Source organism: Artemia franciscana, chromosome 3 (assembly GCF_032884065.1).
Source record: "Artemia franciscana chromosome 3, ASM3288406v1, whole genome shotgun sequence".
NCBI lineage: Eukaryota > Metazoa > Arthropoda > Branchiopoda > Anostraca > Artemiidae > Artemia > Artemia franciscana.
The window spans coordinates 5,426,241-5,453,118 of NC_088865.1; the positions used below are offsets into that span (position 1 = coordinate 5,426,241).

Sequence of the window (26,878 nt, forward strand, 5' to 3'; positions counted from 1 at the left end):
TTTCAGGAAAACACAATTTAAAACAATTTTCCTAACTGTCCACAACATGCAACTTGACATAATACAAGAGTGAAATTCTGAATCACACCAGAGAGCTCTAAATTTTTGAGTAAATTTTTGATGTAAAATCTTTATTGTCTTAGTGTTCTGCATTTTCAAATCGATATATTTAAAATTACATTTACTTACTGTTATGGGTGCATCTGATATTGGGAATAACTGTGTATTATCGCTTTCAACTCTTTTTAGCCATTGAATAAATGGCTCATCATCTGATTTCACTTTGCATTGAAGTTTCACTGTGGTTCCTTCCACTGCACTTTGGCTGGACACCAATTCTTCACTAAATTCCGGTTGACGAGGTTCTCGATCTGTAAGGATGGTTTCATGAACCGCTTTACCTTTATTTTGAAACCGGCCAAATAAACTGTCGGATCACGGGTATAAGAGACAAAAAAAGTTTCGTACACTCTTCTGTGAGGATCGGATGTATCCTCTTCCCCGGGGATACAAAATCCATGTCTCCTTACCCCCTTGCCCTCCCTCCAAAACACACTCGTTATTTCTTAATGTTCCCACCTTAAGATCTCAATCCTATTTTTTATTCACCGTTTTAATAGCATCATTGCTTGCAAGTCCCGATTTATGAAGTACCCCGGAATACTAGAATAATAAATGTGACGCAAACTCAACCAAAATAAGATTAAATACATCCTTTAAAAATAGTTTTAAAGGATTGTCAAAACCCAAGAAACCTATGTTGCCAATATTCAAAACTTCTACTGACTAATGTTTTGTGTAGGCTGTGTTCTGTGCTTCTGAATATTATGTAAAAATGGTTTGGTAAAAGCCGTTTTATCCTTATTGTGAAATATAATAAACATAATTAACAAAACATATACTCTTTTGTGAGGATCGGGGAAAAATGCTTTACCCCCCTTCACTAAAACACAAAAATCAATGTCTCCTTACCCACATACAGAAAAATAGTTTATTTTACTGAAATCAGACTGAAAACAACATCTAAAAGCAAGAATTCGCTTGTCTTCAAGTGACCGTTGAAAAGCATCGAATATTTTTTTTTAGATTAGTGATTTACTGGTAATACCAATTGTATATGCAGAGATACAGTGAAAGGGATACAGAGGTACAGGATAAGAACACTAAAATAGGCTCTAAAGATTGGCAAAAGCAGATTACTATTCTTAACCTTGCAAATAGGCTAGCCTAGGCAAAATTTGGGTAAAATTCTGGTGCGGCTACTTTTGGCCGCCTTGGAGGGGGGTCGGATTGGGAAGGTGAAACTTTTGGGGATGGATCTATAGACTGGAATATGACACAGGAAGGTATTTTGAAGTACCACCTATCTCCACTTTAGTGTTGGGCGATAATTTGTTTTAACGATATTTTCGAAAAAAAGAAAGCTTTATGAGTCCACTTTTCTTTAGGGGCCTCCCACTGGCCACTCAGCCTCACCCCAGGTGGCGATAGGGAACTGTCCTACAGATATGTAGGAAACCTCCATATGAGGCAGGAACCAAGGGGGGACCTTGTCCCTGGAGGTCCAAAATAGAAACTGGGATACCCTCACCCAGGGCCATAAATACAGGCTGAGGAGGAAGAAAATCCCTCAAATGTGCACTCAATATGGCCCAGGGGCGTCTGGCACGTCCCATGAGTTAAAAACCTTCTCCTAGTAACAGGTTGAAGTGCTTGGTGAGCAGAACACTGTCGTGGGAAGATCCTCTATGGGAGGACAACTGCAGCAGGGCTCAAGATCCAGATTTATGCACAACAGCCTTTGCACAGAGCTGCCTCGACCCTTTCAGGGTTACTTGCAAGACTGGGGACCTTGTGGTCAATTCTATTCCCACTTGAGGAGTGGCGCCCCTCGACGAAATTATAGCCTAGTAAATGACACAGCATTCGCAAGGGATTCTGATTAATCACTAATTATTCTAGGCTTGGTCTGTTTTGACAGGTTTTTAGGGATGAAAAACCCCTTCCTAGATAATTTATATACTATGGGTTGCCACCTCGTAGTAGTATAATATTTGTAGGCATGAATATATAATGAGTAGGAGGTAATAGGCTTGGGACTGTCTGTGCAGAGTTTCGACTCACTTTGATAAAAGACAATCGCCAAGTGCTGAAAACCATGTTGTGACCAAGATTGGCCCAGGATTGCACATAGCCTCCATTTATACTGGAGGTCCCAGGGACATCTTGCTATCTGGATCCATGCCAGCTTAAGCGCTTCGGCGTACACATGAGAAAATATGCTGATCCCCGTCCTGCACTGGTATCAAGGACCATTGCTTTTCCTGAGGCCAAAATAATTTTAATGATTTAGAGAATATGAAAATTGGAACTTGGAATGTTACGACGTTAAAACATGCCTATCGTATTGACATTTTGACTAACGGATTCAGACGATTCGAACTTGACTTAATAGGAAATTCAGTAACTCATTTCCCAGGGGTAAAAAGCATTGAATTAGGTGATAAAGAATTTGTTTACACAAGCAGGCAGGATGGGGTACATAGGCGGGGAATAGGGCTGATAATGAATAAGGAAGCTGCTAAGTCTTGTTTAGGCTAGGAAGGTATTGATAAAAAAAATACTATTTGCTCACTTTATGACTAAAAAGTTCAGGGTAGCTGCTATTGCAGTATATGTCCCTGTTGATCCGACTGACGGAGATACTAGTGACTCAGATGGATTTTACTTACAGTTACAGGAGGAAATAGACAGGTTCCAAGGTGAAATATGGTGTTTTTACTAGGAGATTTGAACGCACAGGTCAGTAGATGTAGGGAAAGCCTAGCCTAGGTAAATTTGGTGTAAGAAAAGAAAATAGTAATGGCTACAGACTTTTGCCATTTTGTAGGCATAACAATCTAGTTATAAATAACCAATATGATGTTTGGTCATAAAATGGTCCATAAGTTGGCATGGCACTAACGTGATGGTAAGTCAGTAAACTTGTAGATTGTGTTACAGTGAACTGAAGACTGGCAGGATCAATACTAGATATTAGGGTATTTAGGAGTGCTGTTATTGACGTAGACTGTAGGATGAGAATTTGAGAGAAACTTTCAAGGAACAATTGAATGCTAAAATTAAGAGTTTAAATTTTGATAATTTGCAAGATGGTTGAAATAATTTTAGAAAAACAATTTGTCAAGTTCCTGATGGTTTCTTAGGGAATAAAGTTAAGACTGCAGCTAGGGACATTAGTGAAAAAGCTGTATGTTGAATAGAGAGGAGAAGGGGTTTGTACAATCATCTGAGTGATAGATCATATGAATGCAAAAGGAATGTAAAGAAAGTGGAGAAAGTCCTAAAATATGAGCTAGGGAAGTGTATTGTGTATGAAGTGAATTGCCGAGGATCTGGAAGAATAATTTTCTAGGTACAACAATCTAGTTATAAACAATACGGTGTTTGGTAATAAAATGGCCCATAAGTTAACATGGTATTAACGTGATGATAAGACAGCAAACCTTATTGATTAGGTTAAGAAACCAAAGACTGGCAGGATCAATACAAGATACTAGGGTATATAGGAGATCATCATCAAGTAGTGTAGGATTAATTTAAAGCTGAAATTTCGGAAGATTACCTACCTCACGGGAAGTTATGATGTTGGTAGACTCTAGGACGAGAATCTGAGAGAAACTTTCCAGAAACAGTTGAATAATAAAGTTAAGAGTTTACAATTTGACAATGTGTAAGATGGTTGGAATAATATTAGTAAAACAGTTTTTGAAGTTGCGGATGGCGTCTTAGGGAAGAAAGTTAGGATTGCAGCTAGGAATATAAGTGAAAAAGCTCATTATTAAATTATCTAGTAATATGATACTTTTCAGACTAAGAGATGCTGTAGACAAAATTTTAAGAGAAGAACAGAACGGTTTTAAAAAGGGTAGGGGATTCGTGGACAAAATTTTCACCTTTAGGGTAAAAACTGAGAAGTGCCAGAGTTATCAAACACCTTTGGTCCTCAGTCTTATAACAATACTACAGTTGAGGTAAAAATAAGGCTAGAAACTGGTTTTGTATTAAATCAAGAGTTAAGCAGAGTTGCGTTCTATCTCCATTCATATGGATAATTTGGATGGACTTTGTCCTAAGGAGCACAGGAAAGGGAATGGGAGACCATAAAATCAAATGGGGAGAAAAACTTTCCTGGACTTAGATTATGCTGATGATTTCAGCATCCTAGATGAAAGTGTGAGCAAAATGAACTTTTAGAGATTTTTCTTATTCAGGGTGCTAGAAGAGACTGAAAATTAATGTTAAAAAGACTAAGTCACTAAGGCTAAGAATAAGTGAAGATGAAAAAATAACGTTGGTAACAAAAGATTGATCAGGTGGGCAACTCGACTTACCTTGGTAGCATTATTAGTAAAGACAGTGGGAGCAGTGAACATACTAAAAGCAGAATAACCAAGACTCAGGGTGTCTTTTCACAATTAAAAAAAAGTTTGGAAGAATAGGAAGATAAGTCTGCAAACCAAGATTAGAATGTTGGAAGCTACAGTGATGACAGTGGTCAAAAATGGCTCTGAAGCATGCGCTCCAAAAAGCGGATGAAGATTACTAGATGTTTTCCAGAAAAATCGCCTACGGATAATTTTGGGTACCCGGCTGACTGATCGTATTTCAAACAGTAGGCTCAGCGAAAAATGTGGTTCAATTCCGCTTTCGAGGGCTATAATAAAAAAAAAAAGAGGTTGGGATGGTTGGGGCAAGTTCTGCGGATGAGGGATGACAGATTGCCGAAGATTGTCCTTTTCAGCCAGCCGTCTAGGGCTAAACAGTAAGCAGGTCCTTCTCGTCTGGGGTGAGAGGATGTCATATAGAAAGATTTAAAGGGAATGGGAACTTCTTGGGAGTATGTAAAGAGGGAGGCTCTGAATAGGTTGGATGGAGGAGGAGCTTGCGTAGCTGTTTCGGCATCTGGTAGTTTATTGCTGCGGTGAGTTGTTAGTAGTAGCAGTAGTGGATACAGTACTAGGCGTATCTATACATGCCTCTAAATTTTAAATAAGTGGAATCTTAACTCTTATGATCTATACTCCCTTCACCTAACCTCCTTTTTACATTTAAATTCCAGCTGTTTGTGCACTACATGACCCATTTGAGCAGCGGGAGATACCATCAACCTTAGCTCAGAAAATTACCATAGACTGGTAATTTTAGCAAATTTCCTTTCCCCTCATAACTACAAGTGTTGCAAAAAATTGAACGCTGAAAATTGTTAAAAGGATACGAACTAGCTTCCCTTTCCGCAAAAAAAATATTGGTACCCCAAATAGTTACTTTTACCTAAACAATCCAACACCTCAATAAACTAGGAGCAAAATCTAAATCCCTAGCCTCTTACCTACGAAATACTTAAAACACCCTCTTTTTTCATCAGAACTACAATTAGCCTGGTAAAACTATACAGGGTCTTAAAAAGTGTTAGAAGGTTTAGAATGTCAATTCTATAGAATTCAACCAAATGATTCTATAGCTAAGGCTGCAAAATATACATATTTATTATTTTTGAATTGCTACACTCAACATCTTAATACTATGATTGGTTGAAGCCCAAATTCATTAAGTAGCTCTGAATACCAAAAAAGATATTACACAAGCACAACCTAAATAAGGTTAAATATGCCCTTAAAAATGCAGTCTTAAAGGATTGTTAAAAGCCAATAAGCCTTTGTTGCAAATAATCAAAAAGTTTTGGCCAAAGTTTTGCGTAGGCTGTTTAAGTACTTCCACTTTGCAGGAATTATCCAGGATTTCTTAAGGTTTCTGGAATTCTTGGCATTTGTTTATGAATTTACTGCTGCCTTCAGCAAAGATTTGGGATTTAGAAACAAACAATCACTGTGGAAAACCACAATATCAGTTGGCAGTCTTTGCGCCCGATCTATACCTCTTCTCTTAACATTTTCTGATGCTTGAGCTCCAAAAGACCAACGAAATGTTAAGTTAAAACCTAATTTATACCTACCGGAAAAAATCGTGCTAGCCATGGTAATTTTTAAATGAATATGTATATCCTTCAGTTATGAGATAAATAATTGTTCTGTCAAAGAGTTTATAAGAGCCTGGTTTTTATTTCTCAGCAAACATATAAAATTTTGAGAGACACCCTTTCACTTCGGTATTCAGCGATATCAGCATGAAAAATACAAACAATACAAAGTATTGCAGAGTTGAATTTTTTTAATTTTTTTTTAATTTCATTTTTTAAGCTAAGCTTATTGCAGAACTCAGTAGACTGAATTAAACTATTATTTAGCTTCAAAGCTAATAATGCTTTTAGGGTACTTAAACTAAATTAGGCAGAAGAAAACGGATTGAACTGTTGCTAACCCCTTATTTGGTCTAAGCGGATAAGGTGTAAAATCGTCAAAATGTCAAATAGTCAATCCTCAAAATTTCAATCCAACTATGGAAGCATGAAAAAATATAAAGTATTGCTTAAACTTGAAACACCTAGTCTTTTTTTTTATATAAATAAAAAAAAACTAATTTTTTTAGCTGAAAGTAAGGAGCGACATTAAAACTTAAAACGAACAGAAATTATTCCGTATATGAAATGGATTGTCCCCTCCGCAATCCCTCGCTCTTTACGCTAAAGCTTTTAATTGTTTTAAAAAGTAGAATTGTGGTAAAGAGTCAAACTTTAGCGTAAAGAGCGAGGGATTGCGGAGGGGACAACCCATTTCATATACGGAATAATTTCTGTTCGTTTTAAGTTTTAATGTTGCTCCTTACTTTCAGCTAAAAAAAAATAGTTTTTTTTTATTTAATTTCTGAACGTTTTTGAATTAATGCATGTTTGGATTTGGCTCTCCGCACATAAATTATTAAAATGAAATTTGTATATTAATTCTGTTTTTGGCTAAATGGCTTTCTCTTAGTTTTGATCAGACGATTTTGAGAAATAAGGGGTGGAGAAGGAGGCCTAGTTGCCCTCCAATTTTTCGGTTACTTAAAAAGGCAACTAGAACTTTTAATTTTTAACGAACGTTTTTATTAGTAAAAAATATACGTAACTTAAGAATTAACTTACGTAACAAACTTTCATAATCTTATATTTTTAATATGTATACGAGGGGGTTTGTACCCTCGTTAATACCTCGCTTTTTACACTAAATCGTAAGTTTTGTCCCAATTCTTTAAGAATGACCCTTGAATCAGAAAGGCCGTAGAATAAATAGTTGAAATTACTAAAAATACTTTAGCATAAAGAGCGAGGTATTTATCTCCTCCTAAATACCTCGCTCTTTATGCTAAAGTATTTTTAGAACCCCTCATATGCGTAATAATCTCTGTTCGTTTTAAGTTTCAATGCTACTTCTTCCTTTCATTTGAAAAAACGTTTTCATGTTTATTTTTCATTGTTTTCTTATAGTATTGCTAGAAAATCCTGCGCCCTTTCCATTGAATTTTTCTTCCCCCATGACAGATTCCTCCAAGGAAAGATCCTACAACATAGCCCCCTCCCCTTAGCCCCACCCCCAAACAAAATAAAATACCCCTGAAAACGTCTGTACACTTCCCAATAACCATTATATATGTAAACACTGGTTAAAGTTTGTAACTTGCAGCCCCTCCCCTAGGGATTGTGGGGGAGTATGTCATCCCCAAAGACATAGTTATTATGGTTTTCGACCATGCTGAACAAAATGGCTATCTCAAAATTTTGATCCCTTGACTTTGGGAAAAAAATGAGCGTGGGAGGGGGCCTAGACGCCCCCCAATTTTTTTGGTCACTTAAAAAGGGCACTAGAACTTTTTATTTCCGTTAGAATGAGCCCTCTTGCGACATTCTAGGACCACTTGATCGATACGATGACCCCTGGGAAAAAGAAAAAAGAAAAAAACAAACAAATAAACACGCACCCGTGATTTGTCTTAAAACGAACAGAAATTACTTCGTATATGAAAGAGGCTGCTTCCTCATCAACGCCCCGCTTTTTACGCTAAAGTTTTTTTGTTTAAAAAAACAAAAAAACAAACAAATAAACACGCACCCGTGATTTGACTTAAAACGAACAGAAATTACTTCGTATATGAAAGAGGCTGCTTCCTCATCAACGCCCCGCTCTTTACGCTAAAGTTTGACTCTTCCTCTCAATTCTTCTTTTTAAAACAGTAAAAAACTTTAGCGTAAAGAGCGCGGCGTTGATGAGGAAGCAGCCTCTTTAATATACGAAGTAATTTCTGTTCGTTTTAAGTTTTAATATCGCTCCTTACTTTCAGTTAAAAAAAACTTGTTTTTTTGTTTTTTTTTCATTTAATTTCTGAACGTTTTTGAATTAATGCATGTTTTGATTTTGGCTCTCCGCAGAGGAATAATCAAAACGAAATGTGCATAATTTTTTTTTGGCTAAATGGCTTTCTCATAATTTTGATCGAACGATTTTGAGAAAAAAAGAACGGGGGAGGAAGCCTAGTTGCCCTCCGATTTTTTGGTTAATTAAAAAGGCAACTAGAACTTTTAATGTTTTACGAATCTTTTTATTAGTACAAGATTTACGTAACTTATAAATTAGCTTACGTAAAGAACTTTTGTATTCTCATGTTTTTATTACATATATGAGGGGGTTCGCCCCCTCGTCAGTACCTCGCTCTTTATACTAAAGCATAAATTTTGTCCCAATTCACCCCTGAATCACAAAAGCCGTAGAATAAATGGTTGAAATTAATAAAAATACTTTAGCGTAAAGAGCGAGGTATTAGAATGGGGTGAGCCCCTCATATGGGTAATAATTTCTGTTTCTGTTTTAAGTTTTAATGCTGTTCCTTACTTCCAGCTGAAAAAAACTTTTTCATATTTTTTTTTTTTTTTTTTTTTAAATAATGCTAGTAAATCCTGCTCTCCCTTCATGGAAATTTTCTTCCCCCCTTGACAAATTCTCGATGGAAAGTTTCCCCAGCATATCCCCCTCTTCTCAACCCCTCCCCCCAACCAAAAAGTCCTCCTGAAAACGCCTGTACACTTCCCAATAACCATAGTTATAGACATAGTTATATATAAGATTATATAAGACATAGTTATAAGGTTTTTCGACTACGCTGAATAAAATGGCTATCTTAGAATTTTGATCCGTTGACTCTGGGAAAATAATTAGCGTGGGAGGGGGCCTAGGTGCCCTCCAATATTTTTGGTCACTTAAAAAGGGCACTAGAACTTTTCATTTCTGTTAGAATGAGTCCTCTTGTAACATTCTAAGACAACTGGGTCGATACGATCACCCCTGGAAAAAACAAAACAAAACAAATAAACACGCATGCGTGATCTGCCTTCTGGCAAAAAATATAAAATTCCACATTTTTGTAGATAGGAGCTTAAAACTTTTACAGTAGGGTTCTCTGATACGCTGAATCTGATGGTGTGATTTTCGTTAAGATTCTATGACTTTTAGGGGGTGGTTCCCCCTATTTTCTAAAATAACGCAAATTTTCTCAGGCTCGTAACTTTTGATGGGTAAGACTAAACTTGATGAAACTTGATGAAATTAATTATATATTTAAAATCAGCATTAAATGCGATTCTTTTGATGTAGCTATTGGTATCAAAGTTTCATTTTCTAGAGTTTTGGTTACTATTGAGCCGGGTCGCTCCTTACTACAGTTCGTTACCACGAACTGTTTGATTGACCTTTTTCCTTCTTTTTTTTCTTCGTTTTTCATTCATAATGCTACTACTTCTGCAACTGATATAATTTCAACAAAATAATTAGGTTACTTTGGCTAATGCAATGATAATTTCTTGCATTTTTTCGTTTTTACCTTTTCACTTTCCTCCCAAAAATCCCTGCTGAGTGGTCCCTCTTGGGGAAAACAAAACACACGAAACAACAAACGAAAAGATTTGCTCAAACCACTCCCAATTTTATAAGTTTAAGTGCAAGACAGCAAGAAGCTAAAATAAGAAAAACTAAATAGTAGAATGTTGGTTGTTTCCCCTGAAATAAGAAGGACCCGACTTAAATCATATTTCCTGATTATACTTAACACTATAAAATGTTTTAAACATAAACAAGGTTTTTTAGTTTAAAAGTGTTAGTTTAAAAGTGTCCAGTACTGGTATCCATTTTTACCCCTAAAATTAAAAAAAGAAACACCTAAAAGGGAATTAAGATTCTCCATCGTCCACTCTCCGTACTTTTAAGGCTTGACACATTCCATCAAAGTGAATCTTTTTTGAAAATAAAAAGAAGAAATACAGAAAATAAATGCGGCTTAGAATCTAATTAAAATCCTAGAAATCATCCAATTTGCCAGAGAATAAAGAAGATCAAAAGAAGCATTTCTATGCCGTAATTAAATAATTTATTTTTTAAGTTAAATTCACGTTTTGTTTTAAGTTAGGTTTCTTTTTTAAGTTGATTAAAGTTTATAAGTTAACTTGGTTAATTACATAACTCAATATACTGAATTAAACTACTGTTTAAATTTTAAGTTAATCATGCTTTTAAGTTACCTAAGTTAAATCAGGCAGAAGGAAACGGATTGAACTGTAAATAGCCCTTTATTTAGTTTAAGGGAGTAGAGTGTACAAATGTCCAATAGCAAAAAGTATGATCACAAATATGTCAAATAGTCAATCCTTAAAATTTCAATCTAACTATGGAAGTATGAAATGATATAAAACATTGAACAAACTCCAAAGATCAATTATTTTTTTTACTTAAATGATAACATTTATTTTTACCCTGGTATATCTTTAAAATAAAAAAAATCTTTTTGTTAGAATAAAAATTCAATTGAAGGGGGTGATCTTTGAAAGAGTTTTGTTGAAAGAGCTCTCTCTTTTAAATTATCAGTGTACAGCGAGAGAAAAAAAAAGAAAAAACCATAAAGCTTAAGAAATTACACATAAAATTATCTTCAAAACCCTTTTACCAAGCAAACTTGAAGCTATGGGAAAAAACACCGTTTTGGTGCTAAAATAAGTTGATTTTCCGTTTCTTAAACAACTTTTTACAGCATAACAAAATTTTGATGAATTTTTCGCAGCTTTGGGAGCTATTAAAAACAGTTTGATTAAAATAATATTCCGGAAAACTATCAAAGTTGTATTCAAATTAATATATTTATATTTGAACTAATACCTATTTCTAGCACGTACAAAGGTAATTATTTTGGAGGGTCCCGTAAATATTTGGGGAGGGGAGAAAAAAAATGGTAAAATGGCTAAATATGCAAAAAATTATGGAGATCAGAAGAAAGCCGTAATAACCTTAATGCCTCATGAGATGGGGGAAGAAAAATTATCACTAAAATATTCTTAAGCTGATTTGCCTAGCTGATCGAATACGTTATTTAAAAAATTGCTATACCTTGAAGTTTTTAGAGCAAAATTAAAACTATGATTATATATTATTACCAAAGTACTTATTACTTTAAGCCTGAGCCACCCTCGGGCTTTTCTGATACCCAATAGCATTATGGTTCTATCCCCTCACTAGCACCCTCTTTATGGCCCTGCGAAAGACCATTACAGACACATGTTTCGGTTTACGATTAATTTTTCTTACCTAGACAGGGCTCGTTTAAGAAAACTATTAATCTCTGCAGTTTTTTGACGTAGAATAATACATAACAATAATATATTCAAGAAGAATGTGTATCTCCTTTAGCGTCTTACAAAATATAATCCGTAAACACTTCTGTATTTCAGGCCAAACTTTCTTAGTCTTCTTCTACATAGGCTATTTACAATTATAGACTATAATATAGGTTATATACAAATATGAAGAGCTCAGATGTCTCGTCAAGGGGATAAATGCCAATCTGGCTTTCATCAAATAGTTTCCACCAATTTTTCAAAAAAATTGAAGGTTCACTATTTTAGTTTTATAAATCGAAAGGTTGACCGTCACTAACACAGGATACATTCCAGGTTTGACAAAAAGTTAATAGTATTTCATAATAATTAAATATTTCGTTCCACGTGAGAGTGAAATAACAGATGTAACGATCGAAAATTAAGTTCGTATTAAATTGTGCATTGAAGTTTTGTCAACATGGTTAACTGCCATCTTTAGTGTAATAACTTCTGCAAAATCATTATTAAGTTAGGAAAAATGGAGGCAAATGGCCAATCAAATAAAAATTAATGAGTATTAAGACAAATAACACACATTAAGACAAATATTTCATATTTTACTTATTATATTTTTAATTGCTCATATTTTAGTAAAAATTATAATGCATATAAAGTAAATAAACCCTCCCAGGTTCGCACTTAATTTTCGTTATATTTGAAATAAATTAAACTAAAATTTCTACCGATAACAATTAATTCTACTTTTCTGTCCCTTAAAGATGATAAAATGGCACCATTATGGTTTCTAAAACACAGAAAAAGAGAGGGCTTACTCTAAAAAATCTCGACATTTCCACTGGCTTGAAATTTGACACATGGGAACCATGTCAGATAAAATATGAGTTTTTATTCCTTTCACTGGCTTAAAATTTCACACAGAAACATAGAAGAACGGACCAGACTTTATTAAATCATGCTATATGGTTTCTCATTAGACATATGCTTAAAGAACAGCGTAACTGGCTTACGAAAATACGATACACTCGTAAACCAAGAAAATCTAAGCACAATTCGTATCACATAATATCGTGCACATATGAACATATAGTTCATTCAAAATGAGGGAACAGGCATCACCAGTGGCCATGGATAGAATTCAAACCTAACCATAATTTTGAATAGCTGTTCTTTCCTTTTCTTGGGATTGTGTCATATGTTTACTCCCTTCTTATAAGGTGGCTATTTTCTTTTTTTTAAGCAGCTCTTGGTAACGAACTGTAAGTAAGGAGCGACGCGGCTCAAAAGTAACGAAAGCTTTAAAAAAACATCAAATTTTGATGCCCATAGATATGTCAAAAGAATCGGCTTATTATGTTGACTCCAAATATGTAAGTTTCATGAAGTTTAATTTTGCGTATCAAAGGCTAAGAGCCTGATACAATTTTCCTGGATTTCCGAAACTTGATAACCCCCCTTAAAAGTCAAAGAATCTTTATGAGAATCAACCATCAGATCAGCGTATCATAAAACCTTATTTCAGAGATTTCGACCTCCTATCTGCAAAAATGTGGAATTTTCTTTTTTTGTCGGAAGAAAGATCACAGATGCGTTTTTTTTCAGAGGGGGGAGGCTTCCTAGGGGTGATTGTATTGAGCCAGCGGTCCTAGAATATTGTGAAATGGCTCATTGAAACGGATATTATAAGTTCTAGTGCCCCTTTTAAGTAACCAAAAAGACTGGAGGGCAAATAGCCCTTTCCCTGACCTTTCCCCCAAAACCTTCTGATCAAAATTTTGAGATAGCCATTTTGTTTATCATAGTTGAAAAGCCGTAAGAATATGCCTTTGAATACAACGTGATCCCCCACAGCCCAGCGAAAATGACTTAAAGCTATAAAATTTGCCCAATGTTTACGCATAGTATTTTATTGAGAAGTATGCATATAATTTTAATCAGGCAGAAGGAAACGGATTGAACTGTAAATAACCCCTTATTTAGCTTAAGGGAGTAGAGTGTACAAATGTCCAATAGCAAAAACTATGATCACAAATGTGTCAAATAGTCAATCCTTAAAATTTCAATCTAACTATGGAAGTATGAAATGATATAAAACATTGAAGAAGACCTAGTTTTTTTTTTACTTAAATGATAACATTTATTTTTTTACCCTGGTATACTATCTTTAAAATAAAAAAATCTTTTTTTATAATAAAAACTCAATGGAAGGGGGTGATCTTTGAAAGAGTTTTGTTGAAAGAGCTCTCTCTTTTAATTATCAATGTACAGCGAGAGAAAAAAAAGAAAAAACCGAAAAGCTTAAGAAATTACACATAAAATTATCTTCAAAACCCTTTTACCAAGCAAACTTGAAGCTATGGGAAAAAACACCGTTTTGGTGCTAAAATAAGTTGATTTTCCGTTTCTTAAACAACTTTTTACAGCATAACAAAATTTTGATGAATTTTTCGCAGCTTTGGGAGCTATTAAAAACAGTTTGATTAAAATAATATTCCAGAAAACTATCAAAGTTGTATTCAAATTAATATATTTATATTTGAACTAATACCTATTTCTAGCACGTACAAAGGTAATTATTTTAGAGGGTCCCAGGAGGGGAGAAAAAAATGGTAAAATGGCTAAATATGCAAAAAATTATGGAAATCAGAAGAAAGCCGTAATAACCTTAATGCCTCATGAGATGGGGGAAGAAAAATTATCACTAAAATATTCTTAAGCTGATTTGCCTAGCTGATCGAATACGTTATTTAAAAAATTGCTATACCTTGAAGTTTTTAGAGCAAAATTAAGTCTATGATTATATATTATTACCAAAGTACTTATTACTTCAAGCCTGAGCCACCCTCGGGCTTTTCTGATACCCAATAGCATTATGGTTCTATCCCCTCACTAGCACCCTCTTTATGGCCCTGCGAAAGACCATTACAGACACATGTTTCGGTTTACGATTAACTTTTCTATCCTAGACAGGGCTCGTTTAAGAAAACTATTGATCTCTGCAGTTTTTTGACGTAGAATAATACATAACAATAATATATTCAAGAAGAATGTGTATCTTCTTTAGCGTCTTACAAAATATAATCCGTAAACACTTCTGTATTTCAGGCCAAACTTTCTTAGTCTTCTTCTACATAGGCTATTTACAATTATAGACTATAATATAGGTTATATACAAATATGAAGAGCTCAGATGTCTCGTCAAGGGGATAAATGCCAATCTGGCTTTCATCAAATAGTTTCCACCAATTTTTCAAAAAAATTGAAGGTTCACTATTTTAGTTTTATAAATCGAAAGGTTGACCGTCACTAACACAGGATACATTCCAGGTTTGACAAAAAGTTAATAGTATTTAATAATAATTAAATATTTCGTTCCACGTGAGAGTAAATTAACAGATGTAACGATCGAAAATTAAGTTCGTATTAAATTGTGCATTGAAGTTTTGTCAACATGGTTAACTGCCATCTTTAGTGTAATAACTTCTGCAAAATCATTATTAAGTTAGGAAAAATGGAGGCAAATGGCCAATCAAATAAAAATTAATGAGTATTAAGACAAATAACACACATTAAGACATATATTTCATATTTTACTTATTACATTTTTAATTGCTCATATTTTAGTAAAAATTATAATGCATATAAAGTAAATAAACCGTCCCAGGTTCGCACTTAATTTTCGTTGAAATAAATTAAACTAAAATTTCTACCTGTAACAATTAATTCTACTTTTCTGTCCCTTAAAGATGATAAAATGGCACCATTATGGTTTCTAAAACACAGAAAAAGAGAGGGCTTACTCTAAAAAATCTCGACATTTCCACTGGCTTGAAATTTGACACATGGGAACCATGTCGGATAAAATATGAGTTTTTATTCCTTTCACTGGCTTAAAATTTCACACAGAAACATAGAAGAACGGACCAGACTTTATTAAATCATGCTATATGGTTTCTCATTAGACATATGCTTAAAGAACAGCGTAACTGGCTTACGAAAATACGATACACTCGTAAACCAAGAAAATCTAAGCACAATTCGTATCACATAATATAGGAAATAATATCACTTTATTTCGTTTTTTGTCCCCGTTGGTTTGGCTGCGGCCTCTTTCTAGATGTAGCTTACATTTTCAATATTAGAAATTCCTAAATGTAGTTGCACCAACGGTTAGTATACCTTTGTATCGATATCATTGTTTAATGAAAAGCTTACCTGTGATTTCTACGAGAAAAGTAGCATTTGAAGAACCAAGGGGGTTCTTAGCCAAACATAAATACTCTCCCGAGTCCTCTATTTGGACTTTTTGAATATTTAAAGTCCAACGATTTGACGTTTTTTCCAAAGGAAGGAGGCGTCCATCCTGAAACATAAATAATTTGTAAGACCTTACTGTCTACAATTTTCAAGAATACACTGGCCAAGTTTGACAAAAAGATAAAAAGGATTGGTTTTTCATTTAGCAAAGGGCTTTCATTGCTTAGCAAAGGGCTCCTTCTATTTTACCTTTAGTTTTCTACCATATTTTTTTATTCTTCTTCCAGCACTGAGGAAGGTTGAGCAGAGATCTTGTCAGAAACATTAAATTTCTCGGTTTTTTCACTCTCTCTTCCATTCCCTCTTTTCTCTCCTTTTTGTTTATTTGATTTTCTTCTTCGCTACTCTCACTTTTCTTATCGTGAAATATTACATATGATAACTCAATTACTACTAATACTACTACTACTGCTATTACTATAAGTACTACTGCTAATACTACTACTACTACTGCCACCACTACTACTACGAACAACTCACCGCAGCACCATGCCACGTGAGTCCAACACTGCTACGGAAACTCCTCCTTCGTATCAATATATTCAAAAACTCTCTTTTTTTGCAACCTCTCGGGAAGTTCCCATGTCCTTTAAATCATCTTTTATCACGTCCTTCCACCAAAGACGAGGACAACCTGCTCTATGTTTAGCCCTAGACAGTTGGCCGAAAAGGACAGGACAAAATTAATCTGTGATCCTTCGTCCATACAATTTGCCCTAGCAACCTCTGACTTTCTTTCAGTATAGCGCTAGATAGAGCGATCGAACCATATTTTTCGTACAGCCTACTGTTTGATATACGGTCAGTCAGTTGGGTACCCAGAACAATCCGTAGGCAATTTTTCTGCAGAACATCTTGCAAATATTCATCCGGTTTTCGGAGCGTCCATGCTTCAGAGCCATATTTGACCGCTGTCATCACTGTGGCTTCTAATATTCTAATTTTGGTTTGCAGACTTATCTTTCTATTCTTCCAAGCTTTTTTTAAACTGTGAAAAAATATCCTTAGCGTTGGCTATTTTACTTTTAACATTTTCACTGCTCCCACCGTCTTTCCTACTTATACAACCAAGGTAAGTGAAGCTGTCCACCTGATCAATCTTTTCATTACCCTACGTCACCTTTTCATCTTCACTTTTTCCTAGCCTAAGTGACCTATTCTTCCAAACATCAATTTTCAAACCTATTCTATCACCCTGAACTCGTAAAGACTCTAAAGGCTCATTAAATTTGCTCACACTTTCAGCAAGGATGCTTAAGTCATCAAAACAACCTAATTCCAGGAAAGTTCCCCCCCCCCCACTCATTTGATTCCGTGGTCTCCCGTTTCCTTTCCTATGCTCCTTAACACAAAGTCTGTCAACATGATTCATATAAAGAAGGATAGAACGCAACTCTGCTTAACCCTAAATCAATACAAAACCAGCTGCTAACCTCATTTCGTACCTTAATCGCAGCAATATTACTCTTGTACATAGCAACAATCAATTTAATGTATTGTCTGGCATATCATACAAGGGTAGGGCCATTTCTAAAGCTGTTCCATCAACAGAATCGAACACTTGCTCATAATCTACAAAACCAAGGAATAAAGGTGTTTGACTACTCAGGCACTTCTCAATTATTAACCTAAGAATGAAAATTTGGTCGCAACATCCTCTACCTTTTCTAAAGCCCAATTGTTTTTCTCGTAAAACTTTGTCTACAGCATGTCTCAGTCCAAAAAGTATCATATTACTAAATAACTTGCTACCTACAGAGACAAGACTGATGACTCGATAATAACCACACTCACTCTTACCACCTCTCTTATACACTGGTTTAATTAAGGATTTTCTAAAATCGTGAGGTACTTCCCCTTTTCAGAACTTATATTCCTTATCTTCAGTAACTTATTTCTAACCATAGAAACATCATATTTAAAAACTATTTACAACACTATCTGCATCTGGATCCTTATTATTATTTAATCCTCTTAGTACTATCACTAATTCTTCCTTACAAAACAAATCTTCCTTCACATCCAAGATATAACTTTTTCATTTTCCACTGTATCTTTTCCTGCAACTCCATTTTGGTTTAGCAGATTCTCAAAATGTTCTGCCCATCTCTCTTTAACTCTTTCCTTATTAATAATTGTGGCCCCGTTCCTATCTTTAACTTTGGCGAGTCCGGATTGACTACTCCCTATGAATTTATTTACATGCCAGTACAATATTTTACTAATATGCCGTCTAGCTGCATTATCTTGCAGATCACTCGAAATTGTATCCCTTGCATCCACTACTCACCTCCTAATTCATATTTTAATGTTTTCTCAACTTTTTTACATTCCTTTTGTTCTCATACGATCTATAACTCAGATAATTCTGGTACAAGCCCCTTCTCCTCTATATTAAACACAAAGCTTTTTCACTGATGTTCCTAGCTGCAGTCCTAACTTTCTTCCCTAGGACACCATCAGCAACTTCACAAATAATTTTTTTTTTATTATTCCAACAATCTTCCACAGTGTCAAATTTAAAAATTCTGAAGTTTAGTATTTTACTGTTCCTGGAAAGTTTCTCTCAAATTCTCATCCTAGAGTCTACCAAGGTAGTCACCCTTCCAAAATTTCAGCTTTAAATTAACCCTATACACTAATTGATGGTGATCTTTACTTTTGACATAAGTAACATCGCTTCAATATACCCTAGTATCTCGTATTGATTCTGCCAGTCTTCGGTTTACTGTAACACAATTAAGAAGGTTTGCTGTCTTACCATCACGTAGATACCACATTAGCTTATGGGCCGTTTTATGACCAAACTCCGTATTGTTTATAACTAGATTTTATACCTAGAAAATAGCCAAATATTGTAGCCATTGCTGTTTTCTTTTCCTACACTAAATTTACCCAAGTTTGGATATCATCTATAATTATTTCTATCAAACTGGGCGTTAAAATCTTCTATTAAAAACATAATATTTCTACCTGGGACCCTGTCTATTTCCTACTGTAACTGTAAGCAACAAAATTCAGATGAGTCACTAGTACATCCCTCAGTCGTTTCTACGGGGGTGTACACTACTATAAGTGATAGCCTGAACTTTCTAGTCATAAAATGAGCGATATTCTATTATTAATACAGTCCCAGCCTAAATAAGACTTGGCAGCTTCCTTATTCATCATGAGCCCTACTCCCTGTCTATGTACCCTATCCTTCCTGCCTGAGTAAACAAATTCTACATCACCTAATTTCATGCGCCATACCCGTGGGATATGAGTTTCTGAAACTCCTAATAAGTCCATTTTGAATCGTCTCAATTAGTCAGTCAAAATGTCGATAAGATAGTCTTTTTTTTTACCGTCGTAACATTCCAAGTCCCAATTTTCATGATTCTTTAAATCATGGAAATTATTTTAGCCTCAGGAAAATCAATGATTCCAAATACCGGTGCAAAACGAGGGTCACATATCTGCTTAATTAAATACCAAAGCACTTAAGCCGGCTTGGAGCCGGACAGCAAGGAGTCCCTGGGATCTTCAGTATGAAGAATGAGCTTGTGCAATCTTGGGCCAATCCTGGTCAAAGCATGGTTTTCAGCACTTGGCGATAGTCTTCTATCAACTAGAGTTGAAATCCTGCATCGACACTCTAAAGCCCATTACCTCCATCTCATTATATATTCATGCCTGAAAGTATCATGCAACTACGGGGAGGCAGCCCATAGCAGATAAATTAGATCAGAAGAGGATTCTTAGCCAGAAAATGCCCGTCAAAACAGACCAAGCCCAAAAGAATTTTCCATTAATCAGAATCCGGTGCGAATGTTGTCTCGTTTTCTAGGCTATAGTTTCCTTGAGGGGCACCATTCTTCAAGTGCAAACTGATGTTTAGTCTCCTTCCTTTCAGCTCTATCTGCTGTACAAAAAAAAAACACTATGTAAATGTATTATCATGTATGTAAATGTATGTTTTAGTATGACCAATTTTATATTGCAATAAGTTCATTCGAATTGTCGTTTTTTCTTTTTCAGATTTCTAAGGTTTTTTATTTATTTTGTTCTTAGGAAAATGAGCATAGAAGTAATAGGAGGGCTAGTCCTAGGAGACAGCACATGGAAATTGCAAAGGAACGGCGGCAGAGTTTTCAGGCATCTACCACCCTACATATTTCTGGCTCTGCTTCTATGCAACGACGAGAAGTACCTAGTGTTCTTCAAAGTGATTTTAGAAAGGTATTGAGCCTGTGCAGAAAAGATTATAAATATTGTGTAGAATTTATTCAAACAACTTTATAAAAAGAGATTTAATGAAGTAATTTGAAAAGATTTTTGAAGTAATGGTGAACAAAATTAAAAAGAAATAAATATGCGGTTAGAAGACTTGCGACAACGAGGGTCACAATGAATCAAAAGTCAATGTGAAGAACAAAGAAACATGCAGACAGAAGACAAGCGACAGCAAATATCACAACGAGTAAAAAACAAACTTCATGTGTCTAGAAATTAAAAATAGAACTCTTTCTATATATCAACCGCAACAAATTTGTTTAAAACAGTTTATTAGCCTGGCATGCTAACTTCGAAAATTAAACCAGATTAAACAAAACTAAGCATAAAAAAGTAAGTGAAATATAGTATGGAATCCTTAATTTTTATTTTATTTTGTAATTTTCTGCGAAAATAAAAAAAAATGCCCATTGGATGACCAAAAAAAAACAAACGCAAATTTAAAATTGTTAAAAATGATAATTCGTTTGAGCATAGAAAAATATTTGTCTGATCGTCTGAACCTTCAAACTTGACAAGATCAAGAGTACGACACAAAAAACACAAATTCACAATGGCTGAAAATGAACGACCAGGCCCATCAAATGTGACAAGACCAACCCGAACAGCTAAAGCAACAGATATCATAAAAAACGTCTGAAGTAATGATAAACGAAAAAGAAGAATAAAGAAATAAAGAAATATGCAGTAAGAAGACTTGTGACAGCAAGAATCACAACGACTCAAAAAAGAAAGTGAAGAGCAAAGAAATACGCGGTTAGAAGAATTGCGACAACGAGGATCACTGCAGATTAAAAACCAAAATGAAGAACGACCTACTACAGACATTCACGGGCATTTCTATTGGAAAAAAGGTAGGGTCGAGGCGGCGATAAATTTTGTGATGGGGAAAGGGGGATTTTGTTCCGATCCTTGCAAAAGAGTATGCACAGTAGTTCATTTTCCTTCTTATGCCTGTTGTTCCATAAGGCTTTGCTTATATACCAAGTCCCGGCACCCTGAAAACAGTGTCAAACAGTTCGTGGTAACGAACTGTAGTAAGGAGCGACCCGGCTCAACAGTAACCAAAACTCTAAAAAATGGAATTTTGATACCAATGGTTGCATCAAAAGAATCAAATTTTAATGCTGATTTAAAATATATAAGTTTCATCAAGATCAGTTAAACCCACCAAAAGTTACGAGCCTGAGAAAAGTTGCCTCATTTTAGAAAATAGAGGGAAAGACCCCCTAAAAGTCATACAAACTTAACAAAAATCACACCATCATATTCAGCGTATCAGAGAACCTTATTCTAGAAGTTTCAAGCTCCTGTCTACAAAAATGTGGAATTTCGCATTTTTTGCCAGAAGACAGATCACGGATGCATGTTTGTTTGTTTGTTTGTTTGTTTTTTTTCCAGGGGTGATCGTATCGACTGAGTGGTCCTATAATGCCACGAGAGGGCCCATTCTAACAGAAATGAAAAGTTCTAGTGCCCTTTTTAAGTGACCAAAAAAACTGGAGGGCACCTAGGCCCCTCCCACGCTCATTTATTCCCAAAAGTCACCGAATTAAAATTCTGAGATGGCCATTTTATTCATCATAGTCGAAAAACCTAATAACTATGTCTTTAAGGACGCATTACTCCCCCGCAGTCCCCGTGGGAGGGGCTGGAAGTTACAAACTTTGACCTGTGTTTACATATAGTAATGGTTACTGGGAAGTGTACAGACGTTTTCAGGGGGATTTTTTTGGTTTAGGGGGGAGAGTTGGGGGGGGGGTTACGTGGGAGGATATTTCCATGGAGGAACTTTTCATGGAGGAAGAGAATTTCAATTAAGGGGGCGCGGGATTTTCTAGCATTATTTGAAAAAAACAATGAAAAAATAAATATGCAAATTTTTTTCTACTGAAAGTAAGGAGCAGCATTAAAACTTAAAACGAACAAAAATTATTACGCATATGAGGGGTTTACCTCCTCGTTATACCTCACTCTTTACGCTAAAGTATTTTTAGTAATTTCAAATATTTTTTTCTACGGCCTTTTTGATTCAGAGGTCATTCATAAGGAATTGGGACATTTAAGCCTTAGTGTAAAGAGCGAGGTATCGACGAGGGTTGAACCCCCTCATATACACAATAAAAACAGACGAATATAGAAGTTCGGTACGTAAGTTAATTCGTAAGTTACGCATAATTTTTACCAATGAAAACGTTTGTAAAAAATTAAAAGTTCTACTTGCCTTTTTAAGTAATAAAAAATTAGAAGGAAACTAGGCCTCCTCCTTCACTTTTTTTCTCAAAGTCTTCCGATAATTGCAACTAATTAATATGCACATTTTGTTTTAATTATTTATGTGTGGAGAGCCAAGATCAAAACATGCATTAATTCAAAAACGGCCAGAAATTAAAGAGAAAAAAACGAGTTTTTTTAAATGAAAGTAAGGAGCAATATTAAAACTTAAAACGAAAAGAAATCACTCCGTATATGAAAGGGGCTTTTCCTCCTCAACGCCCTGCTCTTTACGCTAAAGTTTCTTACCGTTTTAAAAAGTAGAGTTAAGAGAAAGAGTCAAACTTTAGCGTAAAGAGCGAGGGATTGCAGAGGAGAAAACCCATTTCATATACGGAGTAATTTCTTTTCGTTTTAAGTTTTAATGTTGCTCCTTACTTTCATTAAAAAAAACTCGTTTTTTTCTATTTATACATAACTGAACTGCCATTTAGAAAAAAATACATGATCGTTTGCCAAGATCTTCCTAATACTTTCCAGCTTTTATAATTTTTCAAAAGCCTTGAGTTTAACTTTAAAAAGAAAAGGGAAAATCAAACTGATATCAACATAAGCTTCTTTTTAAGCAAGGGAACTTTCTAAAGCTGTGAAGCTTCTAATTACAATAGCTCAGTTGTTAGCAAAAATCATGCTCAATAAATTCATTTTGTCATGAACTTTTCAGTGTGAAAGCTTACCAGGAAATCGGATATTATAAAGCTATAGGTAGAAGAGGAGGGTGCACAGTTATATTAACATCAAGAGGCTTGTTGTTGCATAGAGTTGTTATTTGTAGTACTATTAATTAGTTTTAGAAATATCAGCAAAGACCCATCGGTTAAATGAAACTGAAGTAGATTTAATAGTGTTTTTGCAGGGCAAGATTTAAAATATATTTATTTGATTTTAACATTAATTCGAATCAAATCTAAAATATCAATGTTAAAATTTCAACTACTGGAGTTAAAATCCAACCTTTAAAACGAAATCTAAACAGTTATTATAGTCTGCTATTAAGCATTTTTTATTGTAACTTATTATAATAATAATATTATCAATATATTATGCGACATAAGATTTTATGTTACTATAATATTGTGGTATATGCGAATGTACGAATTCTACATTAAATTTTTCAATTATGATCAATTACAAATATTAGAAGGTTGTTAAGAATTTTACCACGGCGTTGGGCAAAAACGACAATAAACATAATAAACGTTTGTTTCTTTTTGAAATGAAGGTGTGCAAAAAAACAAGCAGATAGCCAAAGATAAAAAAAGTTAAAAAACAATAGATAAAAAAACAAAGTATATAGCCTCCCTCCACCTCTTCATTTTAAAGCTTGACCGGTGTTTTACCTAAAGCACAGTAGAGGTCAAGACATTTAGATAGTTAAAAGTCTAATTACAAGGGCTTTATTCCCTTTCAGTATTTTGTGTGCCCTAATCAATTGGGCAGATATAACAGTCAGGCAGATTGCCATACTAAACATTTTAGTGTTTAAAGAGAATACGACTAAATGAACACTTCCGTATTTAAAATATTGTTATAATTTTAACTTTTTAACTTATTTCACTTCGTATACTCGAATACAAAGTAAATAAAACGAAGAATTAAAGTAGCAAAACAATACTTCTGAGGAGAACGCAAATAACAACGCCATTGATAAATAACTAGAATTTCTAAAGTAATCGTGACAACACCATTAATTCATCAAACAATATAATCGTACATGCCATCTATTCTATCACCCCTCGATATTCTCAGAAACTAATCATGTTTCTGATTCTTTTCGTAACTATTCCAAATATCCCAGATTTTTTCGGACACTTCACGTGTTTTTGAACCCGGATTCTTCCTTTTTGGACCATCTAGGCTATGGATTCTGATCCAAGAAACTTTTACAAAACCGAGAAAATGCAGAAGGATACACTTTTATCCCTGTTAGTTAATGCATTATGAAACAGAGGCTTGGGTGCACACATCCTTGGTATCCTAGGGGATGCACTACAAAATGCTTCCAGAGGGCTTACTCTTAAGCTTATTTTTAGTTAAAAAAAAGGTGTCATTATTTGACATGGAAAAATATTTGCTCTTTTTCAACGAATCTTTGATCTTCCAGTATGAAAAGGGGGGAGCTGTCCAAATCGGCCTTTCTTTTCGCTCCCATGCTCCTACCTTAGATAAACCTAAACTATTGGTGCTCGTGAAGTCGATATGTGCGTGAAGCACACAGCTATGTTATTTTATCCTTGTTATTTTAGTAGCATTATTATAAAAATAGTTCAGATTTATCGTAAAGACTAGTAATCGAGTGGATGTGGGGGACGGTAATATACCTTTTGTCTTAAGACAGCACACAGAATATTACCTGGAGAACGGACAGACACTAAGCAAAATATACAATTTTCAAATGAAAGTAAATAGTAACGTAAATTTCAAATTAAAGAAAATTTTTCCTAAGCGAAGAGGGGGGCTGCTTGCTTATTTCGGGCCCAAACTCTTTATTTTAAGGACTGATTGTTTTACACCAACGCTTCAAGAGTCAATGTCACAATTCTAGAGCAATGCAATAAAAAGTTAAAAATGCCAAAATATTTTGAATATGAAAATGTTCATTTAGTCGTATCCTCTTTAAACACTAAAATCTTTAGTATGGTAATTTGCCTGACTGGTTATATCTGCCCAATTGATTTTTGCACATAAAATATTGAAAGGGAATCCTTAGATAAAGCCCTTGTAATTAGACTTTTAACTATTTAAATGTTTTGACCTCCACAGTGCTTTAAGAAAAACACTGGTCAAGCTTTATAATAAAGAGCTGGAGGGGGGAGGTGTTTAACAGAGTGAAAAGCAAGCTCTCTCTCTAATATTGCGTAATTTCAATTTATTTAAGTTTTAAAGGAATACCATCTAAAAACAAGCTTTTGTGTTTATTTTGTCTTTGCTTACTTTTTTTGTATACCTTCATTTGAAAGAAAAACAAACGTTTATTATGTTTAATGTCCTTTTGGCCCAACTTCGTGGTAAAATTATTAACAACCATTTAATGTTTCTAATTCATCATAATTAAAAATTTGAGTATAGATTTCTTATATTCTAATATACTAAAATATTATAGTAGCTTAAAATAAAATTTTATTGTATAATATATTGACAATATCATTATTATAATAAGCTACAATAACAAATACTTAATTGCAGACCATAATAACTATTTAGGTGTGGTTTTAAAGGTTGGGAGCTGAAATTTTAACATTGATATTTTAGACTTGATTCGAATTAATACTAAAATCCAATAAATATATTATAAATCTCGCCCTGCAAAAATCACTATTAAATCTACTTCAGTTTCATTTAATCGATTGTCTTTGCTGATATTTCTAATACTAATTAATAGTACCACAAATAACTCTATACAACAACAAGCCTCGTGAGGTTAACATAACTGTACACTCTCCTCTTCTACCTATAGCTTCATAATATCCAATTTCCTGGAGAAAAATTCCCTTTTTTTTCCAAACTGTGTTTGGAGCAAAACTTTCTGTCTTTTTTCTACTGATGGTCTTGTTAAGCTTTCACACTGAAAAGTTCATGACAAAATGAATTCATTAAGCACGATTTTTACTAACAACTGAGTTATTTTAATTAGAAGTTTCACAGCTTTTCTTTTTAAAGTTAAACTCAGAGCTTTTGAAAGTATGAAAGCTTGAAAGTATGAGGGAAGATCTTGACAAGCGATCACGAATTTTTCTCTAAATGGTAGTTCAGTTATGCGAACTGGTTTGAGGTTGCCAGGACTGGGCATATAAGCCAAGCCCTATTGGACAACAGGTATAAGAAGGAAAATGATCTATAGTGCAATTTATTTTGCAAGGATCAGAGAAAAATCCCCCTCTCCCTATCACAAAAATTTATTGCCACCTCGGCACCACCTCTCTTCCAACAAAAATATCCGTGAATGTCTGTAGTAGGTTGTTCTTCACTTTTATTTTAGATTCGCTGGGACCCTCCTTTTCGCAAATCTTCTAACTGTAAGCTTCTCTGTTCTTCACTTTTTTTCTTACTCCTTATGATCCTTGCTGTCGCAAGTCTTCTAACTGGACATTTCTTTATTCTTCATTTTCGTTTATCCTTACTACAGACCTTTTTTATAATACCCTTTGCTTTAGCTATTCGGATTGATCTTGTCACATTTGATGGGCCTGGTTGTTCATTTTCAGCCATTGTGGATTTGCGTTTTTGGATCATATTCTTGATCTTGTCAAGTTTGAAGGTTCAAATGATTAGACAAAATTTTTTTCAATGTTCAAACGATTTATAATTTGTAACAATTTTAAATTTGCGTTTTTTTGGGTCGTCCTATGGGCATTTCTTTGATTATCACACGAAATTAACAATAAAAAAAAGAAGGATTCCATGCTATATTTCACGAACTTT

General features: G+C 34.6%; 1 protein-coding gene and 1 long non-coding RNA gene across 3 annotated transcripts in view; one reads left to right on the plus strand and one right to left on the minus strand.

Moving 5' to 3' along the window:
* LOC136024803 (uncharacterized) overlaps nt 1-26,878 on the plus strand; it is a 137,672-nt gene that overhangs the window by 107,208 nt on the left and 3,586 nt on the right. The window contains exon 3 of one of the 2 annotated variants that reach the window (XR_010616924.1): nt 19,961-20,128. This is a non-coding gene — a long non-coding RNA (uncharacterized LOC136024803). Of the gene's footprint in view, nt 1-19,960; nt 20,928-26,878 lie in introns of those variants that run through there. The other variant, XR_010616923.1, reaches the window with a different exon arrangement.
* The window catches only part of LOC136024799 (fibroblast growth factor receptor-like 1), a 113,371-nt gene that overhangs the window by 42,579 nt on the left and 43,914 nt on the right, over nt 1-26,878 (minus strand). Inside the window, exons 6-7 of the mRNA XM_065700269.1 lie at nt 15,806-15,953; nt 190-371 (exon numbers count right to left, since the gene is read on the minus strand). Of these exons, the coding sequence (XP_065556341.1) occupies nt 190-371; nt 15,806-15,953 (330 nt within the window). The remainder of the gene's footprint in view (nt 1-189; nt 372-15,805; nt 15,954-26,878) is intronic.